The sequence below is a fragment of the Peromyscus eremicus genome, chromosome 1, assembly GCF_949786415.1.
Source record: "Peromyscus eremicus chromosome 1, PerEre_H2_v1, whole genome shotgun sequence".
Classification (NCBI taxonomy): Eukaryota; Metazoa; Chordata; class Mammalia; order Rodentia; family Cricetidae; genus Peromyscus; species Peromyscus eremicus.
Genome location: NC_081416.1, coordinates 114029299 through 114041349, shown reverse-complemented (window position 1 = coordinate 114041349; position 12051 = coordinate 114029299). Strand labels below are relative to the sequence as shown.

Genomic DNA, 12051 nt, shown 5'->3' with positions numbered 1-12051 from the left:
CCTTATGAAAATGCAGACTGGAGTCAGCAAGGAGTCTATGTTTCAAGAAGCTCCTAGACGATTTGGGTGCTGATGGTCCCTAGAACACTCTTGCCAAATCTCACCAAGATCGACTTGCCCAGTACAGACAAATGTGAACAGAGCTCCATAATTAATAAGAAACTTCCCCAAATCTTCTATCCCCTACCCTTCCAAGGTGACTTAAACAGAGGTTAAAGAGGTCAAGAATAAAGGTAGACCCAACCTGAGGAATTTGACATAAAGTTTCAAGATGGTGTCACAAAGTTGGTAAGTCTCAAAGTTCAGTGTGCATCTCAAGAGCTGGGGACATGGGGAGACAGAGAGACTATTTCATCTTAGTTTCTGATTTAGTGGGTCCAGGGTGAGCTGAGACTCCCATTTCCAGCAGGTTCAAAAATGATGTTCGCATAGCTGACTGAGAACCACTGCTGGAGATGAGAACCACTGCAGGCAAGGGGATGAGACACCCAGACTGTCTGTTTCAGTCCCATGACTCTGACACTGTCTACTTTCATGTACCCCTGAGCCTTCAATGCTACCATGACCTGCCTGGTAGGAGTTGCTGTACTGGTGTGATTGCTGGTACTCCAGGGATATTGGCAGCAATCTCTATGCTCAAGACTGTAATGGGGCAGAGAAGGCCAGAAAATCTAAGCTTTTCATCTCTCCTCGGTGCCTCAGAGTCATTGCCTGGTCCAGGCCCCCTCGCCAAACGGGTGAGGATATCTGCCAGTTCTCTGTAAGTGACTGGAGCTACCGCAGTGTGGGGGTTATTCTCTACAGTGGGTAAAAGAACGCCGTAGAAATGTAAGTGGATTAATTATAGGCATTAATATTTCACTGTTAGGGTTGAATGAGAAAATGAAAGTCACAAGCATCCAGAGTCCCACAAGTGCCTTCTCTCCCACTCTCGAGTGCATATGGCGTCTTGAAGCTCTCACGGAACATGTCTGCTGAGAGGCTGTGAGCACAGCTGCCTGAAAATGGCTCCCTGGTGGCCGGCTCTCGGAGCGGCTATCTGTGCCCAAACCGGAGCCTGGCCAAATACTGTGATCCAAGATTCCAAGCATCCCTGGACTTCAGCAAATCTCAAAGGGAGATAGGGAAGCTTAATCACAGCTGATTGAGGGTGAGTGACTCATGCACTGGGGCTTTCCAGCTGAAGCCTTGGGGACCAACCCAGCTTGGGTTCTCCCCAAATTATCACAAAGAATCCAGACCGCAATAGTTGGGAAATGGGGGCTTATACGTAAACAGAAGCTGTGAGTGTCTATAGGTGAGGAGCTGGACAGGACGCCCCCCCCCCCCCGTGTGACTTATCCACAGCTGTACAAGACAGGTGTTTATGAATTAATGAATAAATGGTCACTGAAAAAGGAAGGGAGGGAGGGAGGGAGGGAAGAAGGAAGGAGGGAGTTAGTTTACTTTTCATTTGTACCCACTTCCACCACTGGGCAGTCTTTTCCAAAGTTAGTCCCTGTACTGACCCCAAATGCTGACCCAATTACCTGAATGCAGGAGAACCTGTAGATCCCTAAGCACAACAAGGCAGCCCAGGGGACATGGCCCAAATGAACTTCCTCTTGGAATGCCCACAGATTAACCTCTTCCACATCTTCTTTCTGACTGAAGACCCGAGGCCACTCCTCCCAGTGAGGGTCTGAAGGGGTTATTTCTGCAGCCCCTTTCCCCACAAGGCACTCCTTATTTTCGACAACAGTCCCTCTCCATCAGGGTCAGCTTAAACACCACTCACTGCTCAGCGTCCCTCCTTCCTCTGAAGAGTCACTTCAACTCATGAGTCCAAGTGCCTTGGACAGAGGCTAGCCTCGAAGCCTTAGCCTTCAGGTTGGGTCAGGGCAGGACAGCAGAGGGGTCGAAAGAGAGCTAAGAAAGGCAGGCCGAGAACACTCACAGAGACTCTGGCAGAAATCATTCTGCCTGTTAGGTACGGCACAGCCAGAGGCTCCAAGCCCAGAGCTGCATATAAATGTATGATGTCACTTGAAAGCCCCACATGAAACAAAGAAATGCTGGGGTTGGGGGGAAAAAAGACTTAGGGTCAATTCACATTATTTGATAGTTATGCTTCATGAAGCTACTGTGGATGCTGGATGAGTAAACACCATTGCTAAGGGAAGTTCAGTGTTAGGTTCCTGCAAGCCCCAATTCATGTTTTTGTCAAGCAGTCAGTACAGAATCTCATCTTTGTTTGTTTGTTTTTGTTTTTGTTTATTTTTGAGGCAGGGTTTCTCTGGGTAGTTTTGGTGCCTTGTTCTGGATCTCACTCTAGACCAGGCTGGCCTCAAACTCACAGAGATCCGCCTGGCTCTGCCTCCTGAGTGCTGGGATTAAAGGCGTGCGCCACCACCGCCCAGCGTAAGAATTTTTTTCTCCAATAAAAAGATCCTTCTAAGATCCTTCTCCACTGTGCACACATAGAGCATCCTCTCCCCCAGCCTACCTTCAGTACAGATAGTGGTACAGGTCCAATGAATGGGACATCCACTTTCTAGGAGAGAGGGTCAGAGGAAAGGCCCTCCCTTAGCGGAGGGGTTTGCCTATTCTAGGTAAGCCATCTCTACTCTAGCAGGCCTTGACTAGCTCTCTGACCCTGTATCTGTCACCTTAACTCTCTCAGGTGGCTCCTATTTACTTATTTCTGACCTCAGACCACAGAGGTTCAGGGATAGAAGGATTTGAGACCCTTGTCCAATAATCAAAGGCATCAAGGAACCCTTAAGTTTTGAATGAAAAAAGTTATATGAAATGTACATGTTGGCTGCTCAGTGATCAACCTCTAGCCTGTCCTGGGCACCAGCAAACCCCATGCCTATCAGCACGCAGCCCTGCCGCAAGGAGCCCTTTCAGGCCATCTCCTCCAGATCAGTAGTCTTGTATGTATCCTGGAAGAGTCCATTTCACTACGTGGCTCTAAGAAAAAAAAAATCCTGTGCCCTCTCAACACCTTAAGGACCAGGACACACATCTCCAACCCCATCTTCTTTTCAAGAGGAACCTGGCCAGAAAGAGAGCTCAGAGCTCTGGCCGTCCACAGCTCACTGGGAGTCCTCTGGCATCTTAGGGGACTACTTATACTGCACCAGCTCTGGCTACTGTGACTACTGCTCACACTCCTCCCAAGGTCATTTTTACTCAGTCAAATGCATGAAGATTTCACTTAGAAATGTCCACGAGCCTTTGATGACCTGAACCTGCCCTGCCTTTGGCCACCACTTCCCCTGTCATCTGCCCCAGCTAGGTCTTCTACAGGGTTTGAAGAAGCCACATCCTGTGGCCAAATCCAGGAAGTCTGGGAAAAAACACAGCTCTTTCCAGAGGAGGTGACTTCAGCTTTAAAACCAACACTTCCTGGCTGACTTCTTTTCTCTCTCACAGTTCCCAAGCGTTGAACTTTACATTCTGTGTTGTAAGACTTCAGCCCAGCGAGGAAGCCACTGTCTGAGTCTGAGTTTGTGCTGTTCTTTTACCGGCATGCAGAGAAGGTTAAGACACAAACCCTGTCCCCATGCTAAATCACTATCCACTGATCACCGCACTGAGAAAATGACTACCATCACTCAGAAACAGCTCAACTTCTGCCAGTTTGGACACCACCAGACTGGATTTGATTCTAAGTATTATGGGTAGACTTTCAACCCTCCCTCAAAAATTCATAAGGTTGAAGACTTAACTCCCAGAACCTCAGAATATGATTGCTTTTGGAGTAAGGCCTTTAACGAGGCAATTAAGGTAAAGTCAGGTTATATGACTGGTGCCCTTCAAGAGTAGGGGAGTTATCAGGGATGCACACAAAAGAAAGACCCTGGAAGATTCGAAGGGAAGCACCTGGAAACTGACGAGAGGTCTCGAGACACAAGCCTGTGACACCATGATCCTGGATGAAATCAACTGATTGCTTGACTGCAACTTCGAAGGTTGCTATCCTAATTCCCAAGGTGATGGGAGTATTAGGTCAGGAGGATGGAAGCCTTGCGACTGTGCCAGTCCTTTCTACCCTGTGAGGACACAGCCAGGAGCCATCTATGAGCCAGAAAGTGGGCCTTCACCAGACACATTTACTTACAGCTTGATTTTAGACTTCCTAATCTCTAAAATTGTGAGACTATACATTGATAGAGATTTAGTGTGAGGGTGCTCACACACACACACACACACACACACACACACACACACCCCTTTCATTTAAAATTTATGTGTGTGGGTATGTGAACGTGAGTACAGTTGCCTGCAGAGGCCAGAAGGGGGCACTGGATCTCCTGGAGTTGGAGTGACAGGCACTTGTGAGCTACCAAGTGTGAATGCTGGGAACTGAACTCAGGTCCTCTGGAACAGCAGCAAGTGCTCTTTGCCACTGAGCCATCTCTCCAGCCCCATAGATATATTTAAAACTACTGGTTCATAGTATTTTGCTGCAGATGAAGTGTACTAAGGGATTGAATTTCCAGCCTCTGAAATGTGAGAGAAAATCAGTTCCTGCAGTTTGAATTACCCAGTCTATGACACGTGTCACAGAGATCCAAATTGATGGCAGTGAACAAACGGCTCGCTTATTCATTAGGCTTCTACTGAGTGGCTGCTACATGCAAAACACCAGAATTTAGCATTGCACTAGAAAGCAACCTGAGAACCCCAGCAGCATACGGTACAGTCAGGGAAGAATACAGCACAGATGTATGCTATATAGAAGAATGCAAATATTTTGATAGAACAATTCTATAACTTTTGTCATGAAAATATATATTTGCTCTAATTTGACTGATATGTTTGGGAACAATTGGAGAAAAAAAATGTGAGCTTAGTGTTTGCTTATCCATGAGAAACAGTGGATGGACACAGAAAACTGCACCTGGCTGAACCAAGCCACACAGAGAGCCATATTATTGACACACCCCAGACATCTACCAGTAATGTCAACTCACCATGAGTTATCTACATTTGGTGTTAAAACTCCCTTTCTGAGTTCACATGACTGTCGTTGAAGCATTTCATGAGAACTCACAAGTGACAAAACCTCCTAAGACCTGTTTCCCCGACCAAATGTCCTTTTCCAGGCCAAGCACCACACTTAGTAATATTTATGAGTCTCCACTTGCCACCTAAAGCCGTGCGGGCATTTTCAGCAGGTTCCTACGTTTACTTTTATCAGCAATGGAGTGCTTTACTTCCAACGCGCTTCCCCAGTGAATGCTACAGATCTTATTGCCTGTGTTTGTACAAACAGGTGATTTTGAAGAAAGTGTCTGACTTACTTATATGTCTCAATAAGGAACTGTATTTCAGGTGGCTGAGGCCTGGGTTATAAGTGATGGGTAGCATACCGATACAAAGAGAACATATGGGTCTCACTAATGTAGCAAGAACACCTCCTACTTGCCACATGCACTAATTACAGGAAAAATTCAGAAAAAAAAAGGTGACACTAAACATTTTTAAGATATTGTAAATGAAGCTGTTACACAAAATAAATAAAATGTATCACTTCACCTTTAGAATATGATGTGACTTCCAGCTCCCCAATGTGTTTACTGGATGAAGAATTTTTAAGGTCAGAAGGCCACACACAAAACAGCTGCACTTACCTGTCATGGAGTTTTCCGAAGTGCACAGCTGCTCTCTCAGCTTCTCCACGTCGTCAGGGTGTACCTGTTCATAGAGGGTGCTCCCAAACCACTCTGACTGTGGCTGGTTCAGAACAGGTGTGACAGAATCCGACACATAGATGACTCTTCCTGTCTCAGCTGCCACCACAAACAGAAACCCATCAGCAGCTTCAAGGATGAGATGCTTCAGCTCCTGGGGAGAAAAGGCCATGCTCAGCGAGTGTACTAACAGATCCAGATCCATTATCTTCTCTTAACTAGCAACCTCAACTTCCTTGATGTAGCTTTCATTCCGGTGTGCAAGGGGTTGCGTTGATGAACGTCATTTCACCTGCTTAGCTTTTTTTTTTTTCTCTAGAGAAACGCACAAAACTTGCACCATCCCTAAAATACACCATCTTTTCTTGGAGAGAGTGGTTGGGGGTTGATTTCCAGTGTGGAGAAGTGAAGGAGCAGGTAACTATGATCAGGAGGCGCTGAGTTACCAGCTCGCTGAGGTACTTTCTTCATGTACTGAAACTGTAGTCACGACCCCACAGAAGGGCCCAGCATCCAGTGCATGGCCCCAAGGGTCATGGATGGCAGGAAGGAAGGAGAGTGAGAAGGAAAGAAGAAACAGACCATGAGTCTTCCCATTGTGTGGGGACATTGCACTCTTGTTCATCTTGTTCCTGAAGCCCTGCCATCACCCCACGGGGCAACGAATGAGGCTAAATCAACTCTGCTACACTGAGATAACCACGCCTGAAGGCCGCTCAGTCAGTGGTAACTATCTGTATCCTGTCACACCAAGCGGAATAAAACGCCTGGGCTCCTGGCCCGCAGGAGGTGTGGCGCTAACTCTTCCTCAAACGCTGGAGTCTGCACCCACCACTCCAACCTTCTCGCACACTGTCCAGGCCTCAAAGAACAAACTCATCCTTTGGGGGCGGCAGTAAGCAAGCATTTCCCCCAGCCCAGACCCCAATGTTCAAATACAATCCCATGAGGAATGGTTGCCCCCCAACAGTCAGGGGCGGTGGAGAGGCAGCCAGGGATGGAACCTGGAGCATCTGGTCAGAGTGACCTCCTAGTGCCCAAGAGGGTCCAAGGACCCAAGTCCCCGGAAGACTTTAACTTTGGGGGCGCAGCCCAGGAACTTTGTGGCTTGTGTGCAGGCACCGGCTTGGGAGCAATCAAGCGCACTCAGCCTGGGAAAGCGAGGTGGATGCTGACAATGCAAGCATTTTTCAACCCCAAGTTCACTCTGTCAGCTTCCCATGCACACTTCTGCTTCCTGCGTCTCTCAGAGGCTTCTGTCGTCCTCACAACATCAGCGTTTTCAGTCTCAGTGTCAGGGAAATCTTCCCAACAGGAAGATCCCTTTTCTTTAAAAGTGGGATAAGATGTCTGGGGAAGGACAGAATTCTATGTCTCCGGAGGAGGCTGAGGGGCTTTGTTTATGCACGCATGTTTTAATCCAGTTTGCAAGGACTGCAAAGGTCTGGTAGGACAGAGCCAGCCCCACCCACCTCTTCCCACCCTCTCTCCTGAGGTTCATCATCTGAGAGCTCGTTCTTCATAACTGGCCTTTCCTCCTTTCTCCAGTCAGACAGTGTGGGTTTAGGAATAAGGAAGTGTCGTCTGTCCATGCTCTGCCACTCAGCTTCACAACTCTGGTGGGATATTTAATGGCTTTGGCTTCTGATATTTCATAAAGTTTACTTTCAGTGAAATTTCTGGAGGTTAAGTGAGCTTTTGGTATGCAGGGCTTAGTGAGTGTTTGCCACATAGTAAGTACTTGCAGGACTCTGTAAATGTACATGTGACCAAGAGAGCGGCATGGATAGGCACATGAATGTGTAGCTGCCTTCTCTCTGCCACCTCCCATAGTTGCTTACAGTCCTTGTTATAGGGATTAGATAAAGCTGGGCAAAACATTCTGTACTGACCCTAGTGTCAGCAGTACTTCGATACAGTTCCAGCTAGTCATGTCTCACCACGTTCATTACGGTAACATTCCCACGCTAACCAGTCTTTACAAGGATGCCTTCCTCACCACACTCTCAGAGCTGGTGTTCTTCATTTCTATAGAGACGGGAATGAGGAGGGAAGCCTGTACCTGAGCCACCATGCTCCACATGCCAAACATGGCTACCACCTTCTTCTTCCTGAAACTCTCAACAGGAGGGATCAAGTGACCCCGGGGAGGACTTAAAAGGGGACAGTGTAGGTGAAGCACCTGTTAGAACACCTGCACCAGACAGAGGGCAATGGAGTCAGTTCTCTTCCTCATTCTTCTAAACCTGTGATCACAACATAGACAGATGCTCTGCGCCAGCACGACTGCTGGTCCCTCATGCCTTCTCCACTCCTCCCTCTTAGAAGTCCCTATGCTGACTTCTTTTGTGCCTCTTCTGTGGCTCCTTCACAGCCTCTGTCCTGAGCAGCAGCCCCTGGTGCGAGCCAGTCCCTGCCGCTCAATTTTACTTGAGCTCCACCTTCTGTCCTGTCAAACATTCCATTACTCCAGATTCCACACATGGAACACTTGGCTCTTCCGCATGAACACTCCTGACAACCATGTAATTTCACCTCTTTCCACTGAATCCATCGGCTTCATTTATCTCAGGAAAGCTACGGAAGCCCGAAAGTCAAAGCTCCATGTTTAGCTAGACACGTCAACTAAAGCTTTAAGCACCAACTGATGCTCAACTATGAAGGACAAGGACTTGGCCCACAAGCCGCCTGGCTCCTGTCAATCCATTTACTAATGATGTCTTGCTAGTTCATGCATTTCTTCTCCCCAGTTAGCATGGGCATAAAAAAACAAAAACAAAAACAAAAACAAAAACAAAACGTGGCTTTAGGGAACCCCGGTAGAGCAGTCTCCAGTTCCTTCTCTAAGTAACTGGCCCTGGAAAATTCAAGCTTCGACTTCTTCAGCCCTCAAACAGTGATGAAGAGCAGCGGCTTGTCAGCTAAACTAAATGGACAGAAAGAGGCGGCCTGGACCAGGACCCTGCAGCCATCACTGTGACTGCTTTTGGGGCTCTCACGGCATGACCATCCTCTCACCACCCTAACATACAGGAGTTACGGTGTCGGCACCATCTTCCTGCGTCAGCGTGCTCATCACAGTTTATAACTGCTCCTCACCGAGGTAGATGGGAGATGGAAGAGCAGAAAATAGCGAGATCTGGCACTCTCGAAGAGTACTTCTTGCCGAAGAGTGGAAGCAAAATTTCTCGCCTTCACTCCTTCCCTACTCCTGAACTTCATGTTCCCATATCATTTACCTCAGCCTTGTGACCCTAACTAAGGCTCTCCCCCACTTCCACTGGCCGCAACACCAGAAGAGTGAGTAGCGCCGGTGCACCTGCTCAGTGAGGAAGGAAGGCTTGTACGCGCCGTCAGTCGATTTGTTCCCGGTGCCCCTCATGGACTTCATGTGCGAAACAGCCATGCGCAGTATGGTGAGCTTGTCTGGCTTCCGAGCCAGCGCGCTGCAGGTGGGAACCATGTCGGAGAGCTCCGTAATATACTGAGTCATCTTGTTTCGCCTGCGCCGCTCGATCTCACTGTGGTTCTCTCTTCCCAGAAAGCAAGAGGTCAGGGGGAGGGAAAAAGAGAAGGATCAGACCGGGGTCAACAGACATTGGGAAAAAAATAACACAAACACATCAGATGGCCAAATTCCGAGGCCTAACTCACAATGGCTGAGTGCTCTGGTACTTGTGGGCTGAAGCTGAGCCCTGACACATCGGTAAGCCCTTGTCTGTGTGTGGGGAGCATGGACCTCCGCAGCCTCCTTCTCTGAATATGAACTGGCACTTCCTAAATTACCCACATATCTATGGGTTTTCCTTAGACATGCAAAATTAAGACCAGGCACCATGGAAGGCCAAAGCATCCTAGGAGGCTTTCTGTGTACAAGCATGATCTTAAACATGAATGTGTGCTTACATATGTGACACATACACTTCATGGTATGAAGCACTATAAGATAGCCTCCAACTATAAGATAGCTCCTTCAATTTTTTGGTGGTGATAACCCATTCAAGTAAGCACTGAACCTCAAAATACATAAAGCACCCAATAATGACGAATTCCCACACAGCCATGCCACTTTCATTCACTCAGGAGTCCTCAACATCCCACTATCAAGTAGGGACGTGATGGACGCTTAGCCAGCCACAAGCTGATGTGAGTGTTCTAATCTGCCTAAGGCAGCCCAGGCGTGGCTGAGATGTTTGGCAGGGGCTGTATCTAATGCCTTTCTCCTTAACAATACCCTCAGCTGACAATGGGCTTGCAGTATCTAACACTATCACAAGCCTTGCTACACATTGTATCACTGAGGAGACCACTGATGATGCAGATTCACTTTACAAAAACTTGTGAACGTGCCTTTGTACTGCACCCTGTAGCGTAGTAACAGAACAGGTGTGACCCCTTATTAACCAATAACCAATTTAAAAAACACTGCAAGGAATTACCGAATCTAACAGAAGGGCTGGGAGAATATTTCTGTCTCGAATTATTTATTACCTTTAGGCTCAAAAGAGAGTAACAGCCAGCCCCATTCAACACACTTAAGACAAAGCTGTTCCCTGGGATGAAACAGTGTCTAAAAATACACCCTATGTCTGCTGCTGCTGCAGGATGGAGGACTTTGTGGTTTCTCTGGGAAGGAAAGCGACACTAACAGTAAGAAAGGAAGATCCCCAGGCAAGGCTGCTCCACACACTGCATGTATTCATCAGCTTCGCACCCCATCCTTCCAGGAAGTGGGCCAGCATGACAATCAGGCCCAGTGGCATGATGGTGTGCATGCCACGTGTGCTGAGACGTGCATGGTGTGTGTACACAGCAGCGGTCCCTGTGGTGGCCTGCTGTGAGCCTTCTGGAGCATATCTTCCGTTCAAGGAGTCCTGAGCCAGCCCCCAATGGGGAGACAGAGAAAACAAGGAAGCCCAACATGGTTTTCAAGCAGCAAAGGGCATTAAGTAGGAAGGTGCAATGTGCACAGCAGAATCCAGAGGTGGGATCTGATCATGTGCTCTGCAAGGCTGTGTGGAAGGTAAAAGGCAGGAGAGAAAGAGACCCTGAAGGTGGTGGTGGGCGGCTAGAAGAGGTTGGGGATGGTAGGCAGCCTTAGACATATGCGGCAATAAAAAAAGGAGTGCCCTGGAAACAGGGTCCGTCTGGAGAGTCAAAGGAAGGCTTAGGATCAAGAGGATGCACCGAGAGAGGAAGAGACATTCCTGTAGGAAGGGCAGACCTGGTGCAAGGAGAAGTTGAGGAACTTGGAAGCTGGGGAGCAGGCCAGACCACAGTGAGAAATCTAATGGAAGCTGAGCCAGTGGGCCCTGATGCTGGGGCTGACTTTTTAGAGGTTCACAGGTGGATGAGCACGGTAGGAGATGGGAGGAAGACAGGTTAAGACCAGCCGGCAGATTCCTAAGGTCAACCCCACTCCACAGTACTGACTGGAGGATGTAAACTGGCCAGGGAAGCACAATGCTCACGTACATAGTAAGACCCTCCAGTGTCAGGAAAGTCTACATCCTCCAGACAGAAATGGATAGAATTTGCTAAGTAACAGAAGAAAGGGTCGACCAGGTAAGAACAGGTTGAGGTGAGTATGGGAGCCTGTTTTCAGGTTCCTCGTGGCTTTACTCAGCAGATCTGCATAGAGAGGAGGATTAGGACCACGGGCCTGACTGCAGGTGTCTGAGATGGTCTGCACTTGGCTGTTGGGGGGGGGGGGAGTCTTTTGCTCCACCCCTTGGCATCTCTATAAATACCCACAGGGCTCGTTGGAATGGGTTCCAGGCCCTCTCGAGGCTATCCTTTGTTTTTTATCTGTTTATCTCCACAAGATTCTCCGCAATAAATCCTTCTATCTAATATTTCCTGCTGCTCCCACTCAAGAAAACTCTGGGGAGCTGTGGGGTTGGTGGGTAAACGCCCCACAGGTGGGGCACCTACAAGCCAGAGAAAGTGATGCAAGCAGGAATTTGGTCAGAGGATTTCTAGCTCTTGAGCACAGGCCAGAATCTTGCCATAGAGAGATCAGCGTCCTTTTTCTCCCCTTCCACAACCACAGAGCAGGTCACGTGGTGCAGACCACATTCTTCAGCTGGACATTTGTCCAAGAGACCCAAGGCAGGGCAAGCACTCCAGAGGTGCCTACTCCTACCTTGCTGGCTCACACTTCCTGGGGCCACCCAGAGAAGGTGGTACTTTGAGAGTGCATGGGCCGATGAAGTAAGAGAAAGTCAGACAGGAAGTTCAGGCACTTACAGGAGAAGATGATTCAGGAAGGACGCAGAACACCATCCATACCACCTGCCTGAATATCTCCTTGGGGATCGTGTGAGACAGACTTTCCTCTCTGTGCAGAGCAACCCCCAAGGAGAAT

General features: G+C 48.3%; 1 protein-coding gene across 1 annotated transcript in view; it reads right to left on the bottom strand.

Moving 5' to 3' along the window:
* Nucleotides 1–12051, bottom strand: part of Arnt2 (aryl hydrocarbon receptor nuclear translocator 2) — a 162282-nt gene that overhangs the window by 90063 nt on the left and 60168 nt on the right. The window contains 2 exon segments of the mRNA XM_059271971.1: nucleotides 5625–5838; nucleotides 9004–9217. Coding sequence (XP_059127954.1) covers nucleotides 5625–5838; nucleotides 9004–9217 — 428 coding nt within the window.